Raw genomic sequence first — 21,268 nt, forward strand, 5'->3', positions numbered from 1 at the left:
AAAAGGCGTGGGAAGAAGTCAGTGAGGCACTGGCTTAGAGAAAGGCTCAGGAAAGGCTAGCTGTGGCTGTTTTGAAGGTGGGAGGCCTGTCTGACTCCAGTCTGCCCTCTTTGCCTGTTATTGGGCTTATCAGGGTTCTGACTACCTCTCCCTGGCTGGGCCCTGAACAGCTCCACTTCCTCATTTACTTTTTCCAGATCATCAAGTTCTTAAGAACAGTTCAGTAAGTGCTAGAGCCCTCATGACACAGCTGAATTCCCATTTTCAGAGCTGAGCAACCACTTGTAGCTCAGGAAGTGAAACCCTGAGTGAGCTCTTTTAACTGGAGGGTCTAGGAAAACAGGAAGAGCCTATGTATGGGAATTGAGCAAATCCTGCCCTTTCCCCTCAAACCTTAAGTCCCCAGGTTCCATCCCATGCTGCCTTGAGGGCCTTGGGTGAGGGTGGCCAAGGAGAACTTTGCTTCCCTCTGTATGTTTTAGCCGTCCTGCTGAGCAGGAACTGTCTGCATGTTTTTTGTTTCCCTCAGAACCTTGTAGCTTCCACGGTTCCTCTCCCCTCAATCCAGAGTGACCTCCAAGCTTCCATCCTGATAATTCCTCCCCTAACAGTTGTTCCCCTCTGCTGCCTGTCCCCCCAAGGCGAGGGCCCTAAAGATGCCCTCAGCAGGCAGCACGGAATGTCTTCCCTGCCTCCCTCCCATTCTTTTGAAAGTTAGGGACTGAGACTCGCCCCCTGGCAGGGCAGAGGTGCATCACTCATGCTGCCTCCCTTTTTAGGGGAGATCTTCGAGCTGAAGGCAGAGCTGAACAGTGACAAGAAGGAGAAGAAGAAGGAGGCGGTGAAGAAAGTGATCGCATCAATGACCGTGGGCAAGGACGTCAGGTGTGCAGGAGGCTGGGTGGCAGCTGGAAGCGGCTTTATAGCTTGGGTCCAGGTCAGATCTCTCCTTTAAGGTATCCCTAGGGACCCATGTCTCCCCTCGTACGGCTCCCTTCACAAACCTGCCTTCTAAACGGAAGGTTTTGTTTGCAGAATAGTCACGCGCTCAGATGCTGAAGGGGTCAGGCAGTAATGGAGCAAGTGAAGTGGACTGGGTCAAAAAGGCAACAGGCAGTGAAGGAGATGCAGCATGAATGGATTAGAAACTGCGGAGGGTGCTGCCCACAGGGGAGAATGACCCAGTGGTGCCAGGCCTTTTGGTTTTTAAAAAGAACAGGGAATCTGGATTTTTTTCATTTTAATCCTCCCTGTTTTAGATTGTCAGATGATACTAAACAAACACTGTGCAGGTAAAACACACCTCCAGGCTGGGCATGTTGAATTTGTCATCAAATTCAATGCAGCCTCTGGTTTGCATCTGTTGCAGAGCGGATCACGTGCTGAATTGTGGCCACTGGTTTTTGCTCATGCATCTCCCCAGCCTGGAATATCCCTTCCCCTTTTCCACGTGCCCGGTTGCCTCCCTCATCACTCCAGCCCACTGCCCTGAACACGCAGCATTTACACTTATTCTAAATGGTCCTCTTATGTGTACTTACACTCACCTGCCCACCACACTGTCAAGTCCCCAAGGGCAGGGCTGGATTTTGTAACAACTTAACACTCGCGCAGTGTTTGAGAGTTGGCAGAACGCTTTTAGCTATGTTTTCCTGGCAGTTCCTTATCATTCCCATACTGTACGTAAGGATGTTTTTCCTGCCAAAGAAACCAGAAATGAAGACTGCCCAGTGGTCACATGATTCTTGGCAGAACCCGGACTCTACTCAGCCCTTCTGAAACCCAGACCCAGGGTGCTTCTTCACGTGCCCTCTCGTCTGTGCCCAGTCATGTGCCTTGTAGGCCTGGGTGCTGATGTGGGGCCGCTCCCCTTCCGGGTCCCTTGGCAGGACTCCACCGCTCCAGACCTCTCCATGGACTGCCATAACCCATTGTCATGCTCAGCAAGGGACATTCTGACAGCACCACAGGAGAAACAGTTCTGCAGAGAAACGTGCTGAGAACAGAGCGGCAATTGAGAGGGAAGGTGATAATTCCAGAGACGGAAATTTGATCACTAACCATATATCACATCTCGAGGGGCCTGTGACTCTGGGACTGTGGGGTACCATGTTGGTTCTACCCAGGATAACAGCTGTCCTGAGCACAGGCTTTGGACTCAGACGTGGCACTTAGGCAGGTTATTTGATGTTTGTGATCCTCAGCATTGTCTTCTGTGAATGGAGGATAATCCCCTGGCTTTTCAGGGCTGTTAAATGAGAACAAGTATGTAAAGCTCTTAGCGCCAAGCCTTGCGTATAGCAGGTGCTCTGTACATGCTGGGCTGCTTCTCAGCGGACACCTTGTACTGAAAGCAGCACAGCCCCTCCCTGCTTCCCGACAACCCTCTGGAACCAGCACCCCAATATAAGTGGCCAGGTCAAGTATCAGAGAAGGAAAAACAATCGTTTTCATTTATGTAGCACCTCCTAGACGTCAAGGGCTGGATGCCTGAAGTATGTTGTCTCTTTTAATTGCCACAGGGCCCTGTGAGATGGGGCTTTGTTACGTCTTCCCTGCAAATGAGGAAACTGGAACTCTAGGGATAAAGGAGTTTTCCCAATTTCATACAGCCCGCAGGAGGCAGAGCTGGCTTTGAGCCAGCTCTGATGGGCTCTAGAGCTCATGTTTGAACCCTGTGAAAAAAACAGAGGACTCTTCTGGCTGTTACAATCACCCTTTGGAATTCCATTTCTACCAGTAGATGTTCATGGTCACAGAGCTGTCGCCCTGCCTTTTACTAGGAGGTCCTGTAACCTTTCTCCTTCCCTCTTGCCCTCTCCCCACCTCCTAGTCCTCCTCTTTTCTTTGGCCTTCCCCACACTGACGCACTTTGACCTTCCAGTGCCCTCTTTCCTGACGTGGTGAACTGTATGCAGACAGACAACCTGGAGCTGAAGAAACTGGTGTACCTGTACCTGATGAACTACGCCAAGAGTCAACCTGACATGGCCATCATGGCCGTCAACACCTTTGTGAAGGTGAGTAGGACCTTGGTGGGAGGAGGGGTGTGGGTGCCCACTGCTCCATCTCCCCTTGGTCCCCCGGGGTGGGGCACTGCGGCCCTGAGTAGAAACACAGAGGCTCCTTTCCAGGTCCTCTGACTCCCAGCTTGGGGGCCTCTTCCTCCAGCAGAGGGCTCCCACTCTTTCCAGAAAATCAGATGCTATAGACTCTGCTAACTCATTCCATGTGAGGTCGCCCCAGGCCTGTTGATCCCCTGTGCCCTGGGGTGAGCCATTGCTCTGCGTCCTTGGCCAGTGCAGGATGCAGCTGGCGTCTGAGAGCTTCTGCGTTTCCCTTCTAGACTAAGCTCCTTTTTGCATTTTCTTTCCTCCAGATTGAGGAGAGGCAGGGACTTGCATTGACAGCTCTGTGCACCTTTAGAACCTTAGCTCCCCAAGCCCCATTAATGCTCAGACATGAGGGTTCTATGGTCCAGTGGAGAGACTGAGGAGTGTGGTGCTGGGTGGAGTGGCTTGAATCGTGGCTCTGCTGTGACTAGGTGAGCTCCTGACCTTCCTGAGAGCCTCAGCTCCCTCACCTGTAAATGGGAATGGTGCTGTGTGTCTACTGTGAGGATCAGAGGGAACAGGGCAAAGCCCCAGCGCAGTGTCTGGCATATGTGGCACTTAGTTGTGGTGCTGTTGGCCATTGTTGGTGGGAGATCCCACAGCGGCTGTCTGATGTTGCTCAGCCCGCCCCCGCCCTGGCCAATGGCTGGTTCCCCTCAGGACTGCGAGGACCCCAACCCCCTGATCCGGGCCCTGGCTGTGCGGACCATGGGCTGCATCCGCGTTGACAAGATCACGGAGTACCTGTGCGAGCCACTCCGGAAGTGCCTGAAGGACGAGGACCCATATGTGCGCAAGACGGCGGCCGTGTGCGTGGCCAAGCTCCATGACATCAACGCCCAGCTGGTGGAGGACCAGGGCTTCCTAGACACCCTTAAAGACCTCATCTCTGACTCTAACCCCATGGTAAGCCGCTGCCACCCACCATGCCACCTCCACCACCTCCAGGGTTGCTTGGGAAGACCTTGGCTTGACCCTCACCAGGCAGCCCGAGTTCCTGGAAGTCAGAGCCCTGCTGGGCAGCTAACTGTTCTTGTGGGTGCAGTGGTTTGACGCCATCTTTGGTGTGAGTTGGACCTGGATTCCCTCCTCTGCGTAGCCCTCTCTAATGGGCTTTGTGACCCTGGGCAAGGTGCCTAGCCTTCCAGAGCCTTCTTTTCTTCATCAGTAAAATGGAACTAATTCTACACGGCTGCCAGGAATGCTGTGAGGTTTAAGTGGTGAAGATAATGTGCCTGGCACAGTCCGTGTGCACCCAAGACTAGTGCCCTCCTTCCCCTTCCTGTCACTGTCGTTGTCACCATCCTCTCCTCGAGACCATCAGTGAGTTCTGAATGTGAAGTGCTTCACCCTTCCCCCACTTCTTTGCAGGTTGTGGAGGGTCATGCCTGAAGTAGTGTAGCCTGGAGGACAGCACCAGGATGCGCTGGGAGGGGAACTGGTCTCCTCAGGGCTGTTGATGGCAGCAGTTTGGAGGGCAGTTCAGTAGGGCCGTGCTTAAAATGAAGTGTTCAACCACCCAGCCATCCCTTTCTGTGTCCTGCTGAAACACTGATCACATGGGGCTGCCAAGTGACCGGTATAGGGATGGCCATTGGTGCACTGCTTGGTTAGGGGAAGGTTGAAAACCATGCAGAACACATATAAATACAGCTTCTCTGGTGGAAGTGGGTTGCAGGCCCAGTTTCACCTGGCTATCCCTGTGTGCTCCAGCCCCTGTCTGTCCCCAGCAGCCCCAAGGGGCTCTGCAGAAATCTTCTAGCTCTGAGAAGCACAGCTGTCAACCCCCAAAGTGAGCTGCTGTAGCAGGTGGAGCAGGACTGTGTGTTAGGTAGCAGGGAGTGCTTTCTGTTGCCAGGAACTCGGAGCTAGATCTTTCTGGTTTTGTGTTTTTCTTTAATGGTGGGTGCACTTTAGTTTCAGCTTATACAGGAGTCAGTAGAGTGAGTGCTGGAGTGGGTCTCTGCTCCAGACGCTGCCCATCTGGTCACATTCCTGTCAGGATATTTGAGCTCAGGCTGGCCAGCATCATTAGCCCCACTGCCACCCTGGCCTGTGAGCAGTGCCCCAGCCTCTGCCCTCTCAACCAGGTGGTGGCAAATGCAGTGGCTGCCCTCTCAGAGATCGCTGAGTCTCACCCCAGCAGCAACCTGCTCGACCTGAACCCACAGTCCATTAACAAGCTGCTGACAGCCCTGAACGAGTGCACTGAGTGGGGCCAGATCTTCATCCTGGACTGCCTGGCCAACTACACGCCCAAGGATGACCGCGAGGCCCAGAGGTGAGAGGCTGCCTCTGGCTTGGCCCTTGGGGTTGAGGGGGAAGGCAGGGAGCTGGGCCCTAGGCCCCTAGTGGGCTGCTTTCCAGGGCCTTGCCTCACAGGCCATCCTCAGACAGAGCCAGGCTGACAGTGGTGTTCCTTTGGGCAGTCAGCTCCCTGCTTGCCGAGGGCACAGAACAGAAGCCAGGGCCTGACCTGGGAGCTGACAGAGACCTCGGTCACCTCGGGCTGAGTAAGGAGGCGGACAGCGTCAGAGCCACCATTGGCTGAATTCTCATTGGGTCCCTGGGGCTCTGTTGGGTGCTTCCTATGCATCAGATAATCTTTAAAGCAACTCTGTGAAGGCAGCCCCATCATCCCCACTTTACAGATAAGGAAACTCAGGGAGGTGGAGGAAATCACATAGGCTACCCAGCTGGGTCTCTTCTGACTCTTGATCCTAACCAACATGCTATCCTGCCCCTTTTGAATGCCCTTGCAGCAGGAGAAGGAGGGAGTTGGCGTTTATCCAGTATTTACTGATGGCCAGGCACCTTGCTCAGTACGGTACTTGTGTTGTCTCATTTAAGCCCCCAGCAACCCTGTAAAGTTGGCTTAATCATCTCCATTTTTTAGATGAGGAAACTGAGGCCCAGAGTGGTTTTTAACCTGTTTGGGGTCAGTTAGCAGGAAACAGAACCAGGATCCAGATCTTCCTCCTGCAGAAGACATGCTATCTTCATAACTAAAAACAGTGTTTCCCCTTGTCTGTCTCTCCTATTTGCCCCCCTTGGAATGGACCACAGCATCTGTGAGCGGGTCACCCCCAGGCTCTCCCACGCCAACTCTGCTGTGGTGCTGTCCGCTGTGAAGGTGCTGATGAAGTTCATGGAGATGTTGTCCAAGGACCTGGACTACTATGGCACGCTACTAAAGAAGCTTGCCCCACCCCTGGTCACGCTGCTGTCGGCTGAGCCTGAGCTGCAGTACGTGGCCCTGCGAAACATCAACCTCATCGTGCAGAAAAGGTACGGGGACTGCCACATACGGGCGGTGTGCACCCGGGGGGGTCTCCTGCCAGGAACAGGGGCTCTGAAGGGAAGCCAGCCTGTCACCATGCAGGACATCTCCACAGTTTAACCCACGGTTTGTTCGCCATGGGCATCTTCGTCCTGCAGGGGACATTTGGCAATATCTAGAGACATTTTTGGTTGTCACTGTGGGGGATGCTACTGGCATCTAGTGAGTGAAAGGCAGGGATGCTGCTCAGCGTCCTACAAAGCACAGGACAGTTCTGCCCCCACAGAACCATCCATCCCCAAATGTCAGTAGTGCTGAGGCTGAGAAACCTTGACTTAGCCTTACCAGGTAGCAGGCTGGGTAAAGGCTAGCATGGTGCTTCTTAACCACAGACAGTGGGTGGCTCCACAGTCCACAGAGCCCTCCTGAAATGGGCTATAAGACTCTGTGTGTTTTTCCTGGGAAAAGAGTTTGTAGCTCAAGTCAAATTCCCTGAGGCTGGAGGACTCCAAGGTGAGGCCCAATGGACTTTACATCAGCCTTGGGGCCATTCAGAATGCTGTGCAGCCTGTTTCTGTCCACCTGTAGGGAATGACCCCAGCAGAACCCCACTGCTCCTAAGGGAAGGGCCTAATACCCAGCATGGATGGGGCTAAAAAGTAAGGGTGCAGAGCAGAAGAGATTCTCAGGAACGATCCCGTGAGGGGCCCGGCAGCTCCCTGGAGTGGGGCCAGCCTCCAGCCTCTTTGGTCAGATGGCTCACTCAGTGACTGACTCACCAGCTGACCCAGGGCCCCTCACAGACGTTCTCTCTTGGAAGATGGCGCCTGCTCCCTGTCCCTGTAACATCAGCCTGGTTCTTGGCACACGCGTCAGGGCCCAGAAACATCAGTGGAATTGGGACATTTGTGAAGGTTCGGGTGTACATTTGGAAAAGCTTTCCGAGTGCCTAGGCGAAGGGATGAGACCAGGGATCCCAGCTGCAGCGTGGGGTTAGTAAGGTGCAGTGGCCTGTGGGTCTGCCCAGCAGGAAGGGCTCCCTGTGCCGTATTCAGCATGGCAAACCTCCTGAGACGTTGTGCGTGTTGCTGAGGCGCCACCAGGCCCAGGCCCAACATGTGCTTGGGCAGCTGTGATGAGTCCTGATTGCAGAAACCACGTCCTCCTGCTTCCCCGCTCAGGATCCTGCTCCGCACCGGGCACAACAGAGGCTCCTGGCTGGGCCGGGACCTCCCAGCAGCTTGCTCAGCAGCGCTGGGTACCACCCTGGGCGGAGTCCCTCCTTTCTCTCTGCAGCATCTTCTCCCCTTCGCCATCTGTCCTCATTCTTCTTGTTCCTCCTTTCTGTCCTGGAATGGGCATGGGAGTAGGAGTCAGGTGGGGACAGTAACTCTCATCTTGCTTCCGCCCACCCTCGTTAGCAGTAGATGTGTGACCGAGCGCCAGCCCCTCCCCGCTCAGGTTCCTCAGCTATGGAAAATGAGGTGGGTAGTGCCTGGAGCAGCAGTGGCGCTGAGACAGCTCCTGCCTGGCAAGTGCCTTCTCTGAGGTAGGCATGGATGGTGCTAGATGCCTCCTGTCCACCTCTCACAGCGGCCCTGTTGTGTAGGTGTCTGTTGGGGTTCCCAGGACCCCCACGTTCAAAGATTCACTGGAAGGACTCACGGGAGTCGGCACATCATTCTCACAGCCGTGATTTATTGACCTAGTGGGGTTGCCTAGCTGGGTCATGAGGGAGACAGATAGGTGGAGTCTGGAGGAATCCTCGTGTGGGCTTCCTTGTGTTCCCTCCCTCCCCTGGTGGGGCACACAGAGCACACCCCTCCCCAGCAACAAAATGCAGCAACATGTGCATAGTGTTTCTGCCCAGAGATGCCTGTTCGAGATTTAGCACCCTGGGTTTTTACTGGGGGCAAGTCATATAAGCACCCTCTGCCTGGCACCCACCAAAATCCCAGGCTCCTGGAAGGAAAGAGGTGTGCAGCATAAATCATGTTGTGTATACAAATGGTCAAGGCATGGATAACCACCTTTGTCATTTAGGGAATGGTGAGAGAGCTCCTGGAAGCTGAATGTCCAGACACCAGGCCTTTCTAAGACCAGAGATCCCAGGCCTGCAGTGGTTATGCTTCCGAAACAGAACACTTCCCATTTCGCGAGTGAGGAACAGGCCTGGGGTCACAAGCTAGGACTGAAACTGAGACCTGATCCCCAAGCCCGTCACCTGGTGCCTGCAGCCTCTTGAACATGAACTGTCTGTTGCTCATGTTTCCTCTTCCCTTCCTGGGATGTGGTTGGACACGCAGGGGCCAGTCAGAACCTTGGTCAGCAGGTCCTCTGCCCAGGAGCGTGTGGCCGTAGGGGTGCCCACCTTCACAGGTGTCAGGCTCCACGTCAGACCGCAGAAATGTGCCAGCGGACATGGAAGGGGTTTTCTCACAGGGTTTATGACTTGCTCTTTGCTCTTCGGGCACTCGTGCCCCACTACCAGGCCTGAGATCCTGAAGCACGAGATGAAGGTGTTCTTTGTGAAGTACAACGACCCCATCTATGTGAAGCTGGAGAAGCTGGACATCATGATCCGCCTGGCCTCCCAGGCCAACATCGCCCAGGTCGGCAGGGGGTGGTGGCCAGGGGCCCAGCACTTAGCAAACAATAACTGATGTTTCTGTGATTAAGGAGTTTGTTCTCTGTTGTTACTGTCATCCACCCATCGAAAAGTGGTGGTGAGGTGGATGTGTTAGCTAGATCAGCCGAAAACAAGGGCTGTCTAGCCTGGCCAACTAGTCCTTCCTGCTTTCTTCTGGGGCCACCTGTCAGCTGTCTCCCTCCCTTAGGACGTCCACCTCGAACAAGAGGCAAAACCCCATCCTTCTAGGAGTCTGTGCATACCCACAGCCCAGGGGTGTTCAGGAGGTTGCCCAGCGAGATCCTCCTAGCTCCATCTTCTTTGGGCTACAGGTGCTGGCGGAGCTGAAAGAGTACGCAACAGAGGTGGATGTGGACTTTGTACGGAAAGCTGTGCGAGCCATTGGCCGTTGCGCCATCAAGGTGGAGGTGAGGCTCTGTTCTTGGCCTGGGGGGAGAAAGAAGGGAAAGGAAGCTGAAACTTGGAAACCAGTCTGATTCAAGCAGAATCTGCCAGCTGCTTGTGGTCCAGGAAGGCCTGAGGATCACCACTGGAGCCCCTAAGACACCCACGGTGCAGATTTGGTTGGGCGCCTTCTCATCTGTAATCTCCCTTAGGCCTTTGAGTTGCTGCAGATGATGGGTTCTCCTGCAGCATTAGCTACAGCAGTGGGGCAGCTTCAAGCTGGCGGTGGCCCTGGTAGACTTAGCTTTCACTTCTTGGAGCTTTGGGGCAGGGGCTTTGCGTTTTGGCAAATATGATTCAGCTGTCCAGATGCCCTTGTCTCCAAATTTCTGGGGGTCATTCAGACCCCTGTGTCCTGACATTTCAGCCCTCCCATCCTCTGCCTGTGGAGATGTTCCTTGACCACTGATCTGACGTTCCTTAAATGGGTCCACGGCAGGGTAGGGGATCTGGGATGGCTGGTCACTTCAGCCCAGCCCCTGAGATGTCTTCCCGTGATGGCAGTCTGAGAAATCTCTCCCACAGAGCATTAGTGCAGCATGTTGGAGTGACGGGGTATGGGGAGGGCTAGTCAAGCAGAGACTTCCTAAGTGTTTTTGTCACAGGAGCCCATTTTGTGGAGCGAGTAGCTGTGAGGTGGGGCAGGCTGGAGCATTGTCCCACTGCCCTCAGGTCTTGGCCTGAAAGAGCTCCAAAGATGCTCCTGCTCTCAGAAGCTCTGCTGGCCTTCTGCTCAGTCTAATTCTATCTCCCTGTGCTCCTGCCATCCCAAGACCATCATTTTATACTCATTCTCCCACCTGTTAGTGTTCCCCTGTTTTCCTGCTATTGAAAAGGCAGGTGGACAAGGTGTGACTGAGCCCATGTTGGGCAGAGATTCTGTTAGAAATGGGTGCAAGGCTCTGCCCACATGCTCCTCTTCCCACACAGCAATCTGCCGAGCGCTGCGTGAGCACACTGCTCGATCTCATCCAGACCAAGGTCAACTATGTGGTCCAGGAAGCCATCGTGGTCATCAAGGACATCTTCCGCAAGTACCCCAACAAGTACGTGGCCGCCCTGCCCGTCAGGGTGATGTGGCTACTGGGGATGGGGATGGCAGACGGGAAAGCAAGGAGCCTCTCCCCTGTTTCTTACTGCTCCGCCCCAAATAGTATTCTCAACGGAAACCCTTTGGTTTTTCTTACTTCTCCTGAGTTGCCACTGCTCTGCTCCCAGAGCCAAATAAGTACTAAAATGTAACAGGTAGAACTCAGATCCTCTCGAGGTCTTGTGGGGCAGCGCCTGTCTGTCCCAGCCCCTCCTGGACCTCCCTGGTTGCCTAGGCTCCCTCAGTGCTCACACGCCAGCTGTGCCCGGTCTCCAGGTACGAGAGCGTGATCGCCACACTGTGTGAGAACCTGGACTCCCTGGACGAGCCCGAGGCCCGGGCTGCCATGATCTGGATTGTGGGCGAGTACGCCGAGAGGATAGATAATGCGGACGAGCTGCTGGAGAGCTTCCTCGAGGGCTTCCATGACGAGAGCACCCAGGTGAGCTGTCGAGCAGGCCGGCTCGGGGTCGTGACCGGCAGCTCGGGCTCGCTGCTGTCCATCCTGCCCTGAAACCCTCCCCTCAGCCAGCCGACCTTAGGGCCCTGCCCTCCTGAGACTGCACTGACAGTGTGGACAGACAGGTAAGTGATGTACAGGTGACAGGTGTAGCCCCCTTTCCTCCCACGCTACAGGACCTAAGGGAACACGTGAGGACAGTCTGTGATGGTGTACACTGAAGGCAGGCAAGTCTTTGGTTCGTTTTAATTTTGTGTTTACCTTTGGATGGGTAATACATTGAATTGGCTCAAAATTGAAAAGATACAAAAGGACATGTCGAAAATTCGAAAATTTTGTTTTCCTACCACTTTCCTGGTTATGAGTTCTCCCGCCAGAGAACACCAGTGTTATTTACTGGTTTCTAGGGGATACCTGCAGAGATAGTTTAGCAACGCACCAGCCTGGTCCTCCACATAGACATAAATGGTCAGTTTTCATCATTTATGGTACTTACGTTCTATGAAGTCACCACAAATGCTGACTTGGTAAGTACTAAACCAGCGCTCTCAGCAGAAATAGAGTTGGGTTCCTACAAGCCCCTGGTCACAGCATTTTTGTTAGCTGGTCAATATATAACCTTGTTTTGTGTGTGTCTCTGTTCAGGGACATTGTGTTCGATATATACCATTGAGTCACTAGCATTGAACTCACGGCCACAGCACTGTAACTCATGCCCGAACATAACTTATCTAATGTGTGTTTTCTCCAAAAGGCACATCACAGCCTTCTCACGCTTAGGAACACTAGCCAGCTCTTCGGCACTACACTCCCAGTGGGTAGTTAGGTGCCCAGCCCTCCTACGCTTTTAAGCGGCACTGCTGTGAATAACGTGCATGAAGCACACCCGCAGGTTCAGCTGGAGGGCAGTCTAAGGAGGAGGAGCAGCAGGAGAGGGCCTGCACGCTGGAGGTCGGGTGGCTGCAAGCAGATTTCAGGGATTACTCTAGTTTACACTCCTTTCTCAGAGGTGGGATAGCGCTCTCCTCACCTCCTTCCCAGCCAAGTGCATCCTCAAACTTTATTTTTGCCAATCAGATCAATAGCAGGCGGGACCTCAGGATAGTTTTGTTTACATTTTTGTTTCAAGTGGGGTTGAGCATCTTTTCATTTGCATCCCTCTTCCCGTGAACTGTCTGCTTGTGCATGGGGGCCTTTAAAATGTCTGTGAGCACAGACTTCTTAGCTGCCCAGCTGGAGCAGTGGAACCCAGGGGATCAGAGCCTGGACTCTGAATCAGGGACCTTAGAGTCCAGACCCTGCTTCTGCCCCTTGGCTCGGTGACTCTATGCTAACCCTTTGCCTCTCTGAGCCTTGGATTCCTCATTTACAAAATGAGGATCATAAGACTTTCCCTCATCTTGTGCTCTGAAAGTTAAGTGGGATGCTTTGTGTAATGTCCCCAGCACATGCACAGCCCATAATAAGCACTCATTAATGGTGGTGTTGGTCAGAATTGGTTTAAAAGCATACTTGCCCAGGCAGAAAAGGGGACTGACACGTTACTGTAGCTAAGTCCAAGGAGTGCACTCTCTCCTGCACCCCTGGGTGAAAGGTGCTTGGATGGTGGCAGCCTCCCTTGGGTGGCATCTCCCTTGGTCAGGCTCCAACCAGTGGGGCCTATGAAGGGTCATTGTTGCAGGCTGTGTTCTTACCGCTTAGTGGGCCCTGTAACTGCTTTCGCCTCCGAAGTTCCAGCAGCAGTCCAGGCCTGTTCGCATTACCCTGAGCCAGTCACTGTGACTTTGGGATGGCCAGGTCTGTCAGATGCATATCCGGTCTCCGTGGATTGAGGGGCATAGAGAGGGATGAAGGAAAGCCAGCATTTTTGTTACCAGAAGATTCACTGGATGCTGGGTGGGCAAAAACAACAGGTGTCCATCACAAAATAGGAGTAGTAATTCCCACCGATTCCCACTGCCACCTGCCAAGTCCAGCTGCCAGGCTCCCCCAGGGCCGCCTCCACTTCCACCCACCAGCCTCCCTCCCTTGTCTCTGAGAAGCAAAGCCCCACCTGGGCTGGTTTTGCTCCTGCAATCAAGTCCTGTCGGGTTGGCTGCAGAGGATGCCCTCTGGGGGCATTTCTAGCCGTGGCTCCTCCCCTGCTCTGGGTCCTGGAGCGTTAAACCCACTAGGCCCATTTCCTTGTTTCTCACACAGGGTTCTAGCAAAGCTTATTGGATGATGTATGTAAACTGCCCGCTCCAGTGCTTAGCAGTTGGGTGGTGATGTTTTAATTAGGTGGCCTGCTTCCTTTGCCTCTTGGGTTCACAGCAGAGTTCAGAGCTTTTGTAAGATAATAAATTGGAGAACTTATTTTAGGTTGTCTGTTTGAGCCCGGTCGTCCTCTCCAGCCATGGGGCAGGGAGCACTGTCTGGCCTGTCTGGAGGGCAGGGGCGGCGGCATCTTTGCAGGGGGGTGCCCTGAACTGGCTCTGGGGTGAGAGAGCCGGGGAGGGAGCTGAGCGCGGCCTGTTCCCAGGCAGCACAGTGGCTTCCTGGGGTTGGGGAAAACCTGGTAGAGAGTCCCCGAGTGGTGGTTGTGGTGACATTGATGATGACAGCTGCTGTGCCCTGGGCAGGGGACATGATAGGTTCTTCACTGACTTCTCCCGTCAACGTGTGAGGTGCTACACCCATTTTATAGATGAGGAAACAGACTCAGGAGTTATATAACATGTCCGGAGTCACCAGCGGGGAAGCGGTAGATCAGAGTTCAGATGCGGCGTGAGCTAACTCTGGCTCCAAGTAAGGTGCCATGAGTTGCCATCTTCTCAGCTCACAAGAACCCCCCAAGGTAGGCCCTGCAGCTCCCTCACTGACTGTGGGTAAATGGCTTTTCCTCGGCCACCCTGTCAGGTCTGGAAGCCAGTCCCTGAGCCACCTCCTGCCTTGGAAACAGCCAGCCTGCTCCTCTGCCATTGGCCTGGGTGTCACCAATCGCAGGGACTCTGGATGCTCAGTCCCCTCAGTCCTGCCTCCCTCTGTCGGCCCACCCCATGTTATCAGGGCAGTTAAGCCATTTGTTTTGTAAGTGCCCTCCTGCTGGACAGGCCCAGGAGTTGCCATCAGCCCCATTTCCACCCTGCCCAGGCCTGTCCCTGGCACAGTCCAGGCTCAGGAGCCTCAGGCTGTCCTCCTGTCCCAGGGCTGACAAAAATGAGACGAGGCTAAGGAAGGGCTATGTACAGAGAATTGTTCTTTCAGAGGAATTTTCCCAGTCAGCAAGTTTTTCTCAAGTGCCTGTTCTGCACAAGGCACTGGAATGAACAGTAACCAGGGATGCAGCAGTGACAGGCACAGTCCCTGTCTCTCCATGGGACAGTCCAGTGGCTGGAAAGCATTTCCAGTACCGTGGGGTGGCGCCAATGAGGGGGTGCAGCAGGCTGCAGAAGTGGGGCGGGGGGCAACAGGAGGGACATACAGGTGACAGCACAGTTCCTCAGTCACCAGCTGGTGGGCGGGCCCTGCTGACCCGTCCACTGGGCTCCCTGGCACTCTCTCCACTTGCTGACCAAGGGTCTTTTATAAGTGTATCAGGCACACCACACTTGTTGCCTTTGTAAGCTGTGAGCTCCTGAAGGCACTATGGGTCCCAGAGCTGTGGCAGATTCTTGGGACCCTGGGGCTGGGCAGCAGCCCCCAGCCTGCCTAGGGTTGCCAGATAGTACCAAGGCCAGCTTCCTGAGTGGTGACGCCAAGGTCCAGGCTACTCAACACAACCAACACCCCTGCTGGCCTTGGCCTGTTTGCCTGGCCAACCCCAAGCCCAGAAAAGTAATTTTCTGCCCTTGAACACCCTTTTCCCTTTTTGAGGTCCTCATTTGGTTTCCTACTGACCCCACGGGAAACTCACACTCCTTCTTCCCCATCTCCTCTCTGTCTTCCCGCAGGTCCAGCTGCAGCTGCTAACAGCCATTGTGAAACTATTTCTGAAGAAACCAACAGAGACCCAGGAGCTGGTGCAGCAGGTCCTCAGCTTGGCCACTCAGGTGGGTGCACAGCCTCCCCCCTGTGCCCAGCGCAGCCCCTGCTCCACGGAGGCAGCTTTGGTCCAAGGAGCCAGACCTGGCTGATCCTGCCCCTAAAACTGGCACCACTGGGGTTTGTCCCCAGAGCAACCCCAGATCCCTGCTCAGGAAGCTCAGTCACAAACAAATCAAGGCGGAGCAGGGGCAGGTGGTGACACTGAGCCAGACCATAAACGAGGGAGGAGAGAGAAGTGGGTGAGAAGCAGGGAAGGCAGACAGTGGAGAGGGTAGGACATGGAGACAGGTGGGCTGGCCTGCTCGCAGCCGGGCTGGAGTGGAAACTGGCTGGGCTGTGTCTGTTCAAGCAGCTTAGGGACAGGCTCCCAGGAGTGCTCAGGTTGCTGTCATCAGAGGCCCTGTGATCCTGCCAGTGTCATGGGACTACAGGAAGGGCGCTCCGCTTCCTTTCACCCGCTTGTCCTGAGTTTCATGGTCTTCTCGTCACCTCCCAGGACTCAGATAACCCGGACCTGCGGGACCGCGGCTACATCTACTGGCGCCTGCTCTCCACGGACCCTGTGGCTGCCAAGGAGGTGGTGCTGGCCGAGAAGCCACTCATCTCTGAGGAGACGGACCTCATCGAGCCCACGCTGCTGGACGAGCTCATCTGCTACATCGGCACGCTGGCCTCTGTCTACCACAAGCCGCCCAGCGCCTTCGTGGAGGGAGGCCGGGGCGTTGTGCACAAGAGCCTGCCACCCCGCACCGCCTCGTGAGTGCAGCGGGCTGGGCGCTGGACAGAGCCTCCCCTGTGCCTCCGTTCAAGAGCATGGGCACTCAGGCCTCACGTGATGTCCCTGTGAGGCCCAACTCTGAGAAACGTTACAATTCTAGCGACCTTTCAGTGACTGCTTACTACACACCAGATGTTGACTAGGGGACAGCAGCTCTGAGAGATGTCCCCACTTAACAGACGGGGACAACAGGCATGGAGAGCACCGGTGTCCGGTGCAGCAGAGCTGGGCTCAGGCCCCATTCTGTCTGATTCTAGAGCCCTGTTCTTCACGTCTTCCTCCTGCCACTCTGGGGGTCATTGGCCTGGTTGTCCAGGCCTCCAGGGACCAGCATCTAGCCTTCTCTTTAGAGTGGGCTGAGTGCTGGGAATACAGACGGCTCTCCCTTCACTCAGCCCTTGAAGCTGGCTCTCGGAGAGCCGAAAAGATGAATCAGGCGGGGAAGTAGGGAGGAAGGGGGACACAGACTTCTGGGACAGTGAGGAGACCAGGTGCCTGTCCTGGGGGTGGATCCTGGAGACTGGGAACTCTGGCCTCCCTGGGACAGCATGACCCCCTACCCTGCTGAACCTCTCCCCCGTGTCCTGGCAGGAGTGAGAGCACAGAGAGCCCTGAGACGGCCCCTGCTGGAGCGCCCCCTGGTGAGCAGCTGGATGTCATCCCCACCCAGGGTGACCTGCTGGGCGACCTCCTCAACCTAGACCTCGGCCCGCCAGTGAGTGGCCCACCCCTGGCCACCTCCTCGGTCCAGATGGGAGCTGTGGACCTTCTTGGCGGTGGCCTAGACAGCCTGGTACGTCCCGGGGCCCCCTCTGGGTGAGGTTGATAATGGTCTTCAGAGGAGCAAGTGATCATTGAACACCCTCTCTGCCAGACGCCAACCATGGGTTTCAGGTACATTTGCCTTCGATGTGGTCATTAGCTCTCTACACATAGGTGAGACGCTGCAGCTTATAGGGGTCATGTCCTTCCCTTTAAGAGCACACAGCTGCTAAATGGCAGACACAGGATTTAGCCCCTTGCCTGGCTGCTGAAGTGCAAGAGACCTGGGACAGGGTAGGGCCTGTCCTACCCTCTTCCCCCAAGTCCAGCCCCACAGGCACCTTGGCCCTGTAAGGCTGGAAGAGCCATACCTGTGTCCACTCGCCCCGCACCCTGCAGTGGTGGGAGGCAGCAGCCCAGCAGGTCTGAGGGGCTCATGAGAGATCAGAGCCAGTCTCTCCTCCCCTGTGAAGAGGGTGGTAAGACTGGCCTGGGTGTTGCCCTGGGACTTCTTCGGGCAGCCAGTAGAGCCAGGTGGAGGGGGCAGCAGGTCCCTTGTCACTTGGCCATGCCTGGCTCAGGTCCCCAAGGCTGCAGCACAGAAAAGGGTAGGAAGGGCTTTGACACAGGACAGAGATGGTTGAGTGAGGCCCGGGGGTAGAGTCCTACACAGAGACAGACGGTCTGGGCCCCCCTGGCCCCGCACAGCCTTGCTCCAGGCCCCTTTTGGGTGGAGCAGCAGTGACTAATCTTTTCCCTCTTTCCCTCTCTTATCTCTCTGTGTCTTCTTTCTTGACTTTTCTCTCTGCATGTGGCTGCCTGTTCTCTTCACCCTGCCTGCTTCTGCTTGGAGATGGGGGATGAGCCTGAAGGGGTACGGTTCAACCCTTGTGTCACCAAGCCTTCGGCCCTGCTCCTAATCCCCCACCCAGCATCCCAAGGGTCGGGTTATGTCAACGCAGTCCCTCCCTGCTAGCCCTGGCCTCTGTCCAGTGTCCTGGAAGCCTCTGCTTTGACTGCCTGGCGTCCAGCTGCCACCGGGCCCCCATATCCATTAATTCCTCACCCTGTCCTCACTACCCTATGACAAAGTTGCCTTGTCATCCTGAGGCTTGCCGGCCCTCTCAGTCCCCATACCCCGTCTCTGACATCCTGGAGGGCATGCTCCAGTCTGCTGAGCACAACCCCTCCAAGCAGTGTCTCAGGTACCCCTTTTATCTGTGGGCTGAATGTTAGTTTGTGGGTGTCGCCAGCCCTTTCCCAGAGGTCACCCCAAAGGCTCGAGGCCTGCAGGGCACAGGAGGGCTCAGTCTCTCCTCTCCACCCACCCCACTCTGTCTTGTTTCTGCGACTTAGAGTTGATATGAATGCAGCCCTGTGGTACCCCCTTCTGCCCTACCCATTTTCTAGAGGGCCAGGTGGCCATACTCATCCCAGGCCCCTAATGTCCCTGCCTTTGCTGTCTGCCTCTGATGCTTTCCCCTTCCTTTCCAGATCGGGGCCCCCAACTTCGTGGCACCCCCAGCAGCAACAGTACCAGCCAACTTAGGAGCACCCATGGGCAGTGGCCTGAGTGACCTCTTTGACTTGACCAGTGGTGTGGGCACCTTGTCAGGATCGTATGTGGCTCCCAAAGCAGTAAGTACTATGCTCCTCTCGTGGCAGGAGCAGAGAGAAGTTAGAGGCTGACATGTGGGCTCCTTAAGTGGCCCACCCTGGGGAATCGGCTCAGGCCGGCGGGGACGGGCTCCTGGAGCAGCTGTTGGCCAGTGCGATGCCGAGGGCGGCACAGGCTGTGGGAGCCCAGGGAAGGAGTGCTGAGTCAGGAGTGGCGGCCTGAGGAAGGCTTCCCAGAGGGGCTGTCACTGAAGCTCAGGCCTGCTGATGAAGTCAAAATTAGTGAGGCAGAAATGGGGAGAGGGCTCCAGGCCTGGGTTGAGAGACAGCCTGCACCTTCCAGAAAACTGGTGGAAGTCTCAGCTAGTTGGGTCAGTGGTTCTCGGTGCTGTCTGACCCAATGCCCCTTATTGATAATAAGCATTTTATAACACCCTCTCCTTTCCTATTAAATAAGATGTGTGGACTATGTATCCTACCTACACATAGAATTTCAAAAATGATAAGATGCTGTCACTGTGTAAAGGAGACATAAAAGAAAGAGACTAGAATTACGTATTTCAGTGCTGTGAAGGCTTGGGCCCGCCCACCCCAGAAGACCTGATGACGTTGTCGGGTGTGGGCAGAAGTGCAGAGTCACTTTGATGCCACAGCTACAGGGAGCGTTTGTGGCTCGGGTGTCAGGAGTGGTGTGGCCAGAGGTGCCATTAGTTTCTGAAATGGTGACTGACTCCCAGTAAAGTTCCAAACAAAACAAAGAACAGGCTTTGCTTGATTTTCACTATCTTTAGTTTCCTGGAAATTTCAGGGCATGTTGAAACCATGCAGAAAATACTCAAGGGCTACAGGACAGTGGCTCATTGTGAAGACTGTTGTCCCCAAGACAGCATGTCCAGCATCCCTGACCCTGGCTGGCTAAATGCAGTGCCTTCCCCACACTGGGCTGCGTGAAGATGCCCCGCATTGCCCATTGGGCCACCCAGGGCAGCACCCCTTCTCCCCTAACGAGGGCTGATGGCAGCCCGGAGAAGGAAGGAAGGAAGGAAGGAAGGGACTTTTAGGGATGGAGATAAGAGGCTGGACTGGAGGTAGGAAGGGCAGGATGTAGGGCTGGTGGGGAGGGGCGTCTGGTTTGAGCAGTGGGCAAGGGGAGTGCTGTTCGCTGGGTGGGGCGTGGCAAAGGAAGGGAGGCTAAGTCCAGGGTGTGAGAGCACGCAGGCCTGGCACAAAAGATAGCACAGCGTAGGCTGTGTCCTCAGCATCGAGCAAGCTGCGTGATCCCCTCGCAAACCCTCAGGTCAGACCCCACATCTGCCGCTTCGTTCCCGACCAGAGTGAGCCTCTCTCTCTTCTGTGGTCCCCTCCCCAGAGCAGGACACAGCAGGGCTTCAGGAGCACAGTGACATCTCCCTCATGACTAGGGAGCTGTGAGCCAGCACCTGCCCTGGCCTAGCCTCCCCGGGTGTGCCTGCTACCCCTGCAGTGGTGGTAGCCCAAGCCCCCAGGCAGGCCTCCTGGCAGGATCTGGGCCTGAGGAGCACCCAGCAGATGGCGAGTCTAGTGCTTGCAGCCACACACTTCTGTGCCGGGGACTGCAAGGGCCAGGCACAGCCACCTTCCCACCAAGTTCTCCCAGCAGCTTATGGTGCTGTTGCAGTTAAGAAAACTGAGTGCTTTTGCCTAAGGTCACGTGGCTGGTAAGTGACAGAGTCTGGAACTGAATGTAGGACTGTGGCACCAAAGCCTCTGCCCCTGACCCTTACGTGATCACCTCTCAAAGTGTTTGAGAACCTCCATGAGCCTGCCTTAATGTCGTGGGTTGTCAGAATCAGCTGGCCCTCTGCTTGTGTGTTCATTTTAACAGGTATATCCCTGCTTTGTCTTAGTGGAGGGCCAGATGAGTGTACTGACTGGAAGAGGTGAGGGGATCGCCAGGTTAGGAGTAATCAGGGCAGGCTGCCTGGAGGAGGAGTCCTTACAACATGGACAGGACTGTCTCCCGCTACTGTAGTTACAGGAGGGTTCTGGGATGTGGGTGTGTCCAGAAGCAGTAGTTATGTGGGCCACATTTTCCTCATGGTGCAGTGACTACCTCTAATCATTTGTTGCAAGTGTATTCCCCACCCACCTGTCATTCTCCATCCCCCTGGTGGAGGTTGGATGAGGCTCTCTGTATAAGAACTTGGAGTTCCTCAAGCATCTGGGCCAGCGGGTGCTGACAGTTCTAGACTCCATAAACCTACAATGACTGAGAGAGTCAAGGTCCCGACCTTCAGCAGTCATGATGGTCACAGTGCCAGAAAGAGCCAGTTCTGCAAGAACCTGGGAAAGGAAGCCTGGTGGAGGGGCAGGAAGCAGGGACGTCACCATGGGAGCCTGAGTGCTGTCTGTGTGCCAAGTCACAGCTCAGAACTAAGGCCATGAGATTCTGCCCTCACAGATTTGTCTGGGGGAAGCCAAGGATGATCAGGGTTACCAAGTGTGATGGGGCGAGGGTGGGGAAGTCCTTTCCCAGCAGAGGGAACAGTGTATGAGAGGGGGCCAGAGGAGCTGGTTCACACTGAGCCTGGGGAGGGCAGGGCACCAGGCCAGGAGGCCATGGGCAGTGGAAGCCTTGCAGGATTGGGGGTGGGCGAGTTAAAGGCACCATGATCAGATTTGCGTTTTAAAAGATGGCTTTCACTACTGTGGAAATTTGGGGCAGAAGAATTGGGCAGCTGCATGGGTAGCTGCCTTCTCACCTGGAGAACTCTGATGGTGGCGCCTGTGGAGAGGGGAGAGCGGAGGATTTGGTGGCAGATGGGAGGAGGTGGCGTTGACAGGACCAGGGCTATGTGATTGTGGTGTGGGGGTCCAGGTGGGCTGAGGACTGGTGCCCAGATGCTCTGGTTCCTGACGTGGGCAACTTGAGAGACAGTGGCACATTCACCGACAGGGGGCACCCTGGTGAAGCCGTTGGGGGCCTGAGCATTTTGACCAGAGAGGGCCTGCAAACCGTCCAGGTGAGAATGACAGCCTGAGAGGCATTTCGCATCCACAGGATGATGC

The 21,268-nt window shown here is 55.3% G+C and overlaps 1 protein-coding gene across 6 annotated transcripts in view; it reads left to right on the top strand.

Annotated features, from left to right (window-relative positions):
• AP1B1 (adaptor related protein complex 1 subunit beta 1) overlaps window positions 1-21,268 on the top strand; it is a 44,395-nt gene that overhangs the window by 16,417 nt on the left and 6,710 nt on the right. For 4 of the 6 annotated variants that reach the window (XM_032472227.1, XM_032472230.1, XM_032472228.1 and 1 more), the window contains 14 exons: window positions 780-885; window positions 2,885-3,020; window positions 3,774-4,019; window positions 5,204-5,394; window positions 6,180-6,401; window positions 8,885-9,005; window positions 9,355-9,450; window positions 10,418-10,533; window positions 10,854-11,019; window positions 14,970-15,068; window positions 15,560-15,819; window positions 16,433-16,634; window positions 17,457-17,477; window positions 18,098-18,241. In XM_032472227.1, coding sequence (XP_032328118.1) covers window positions 780-885; window positions 2,885-3,020; window positions 3,774-4,019; window positions 5,204-5,394; window positions 6,180-6,401; window positions 8,885-9,005; window positions 9,355-9,450; window positions 10,418-10,533; window positions 10,854-11,019; window positions 14,970-15,068; window positions 15,560-15,819; window positions 16,433-16,634; window positions 17,457-17,477; window positions 18,098-18,241 — 2,126 coding nt within the window. The remainder of the gene's footprint in view (window positions 1-779; window positions 886-2,884; window positions 3,021-3,773; window positions 4,020-5,203; window positions 5,395-6,179; window positions 6,402-8,884; window positions 9,006-9,354; window positions 9,451-10,417; window positions 10,534-10,853; window positions 11,020-14,969; window positions 15,069-15,559; window positions 15,820-16,432; window positions 16,635-17,456; window positions 17,478-18,097; window positions 18,242-21,268) is intronic. The other 2 variants (XM_032472231.1, XM_032472232.1) reach the window with 1 other exon arrangement.

This window comes from Camelus ferus, chromosome 32, assembly GCF_009834535.1.
Source record: "Camelus ferus isolate YT-003-E chromosome 32, BCGSAC_Cfer_1.0, whole genome shotgun sequence".
In the NCBI taxonomy this organism is placed as follows: Eukaryota; Metazoa; Chordata; class Mammalia; order Artiodactyla; family Camelidae; genus Camelus; species Camelus ferus.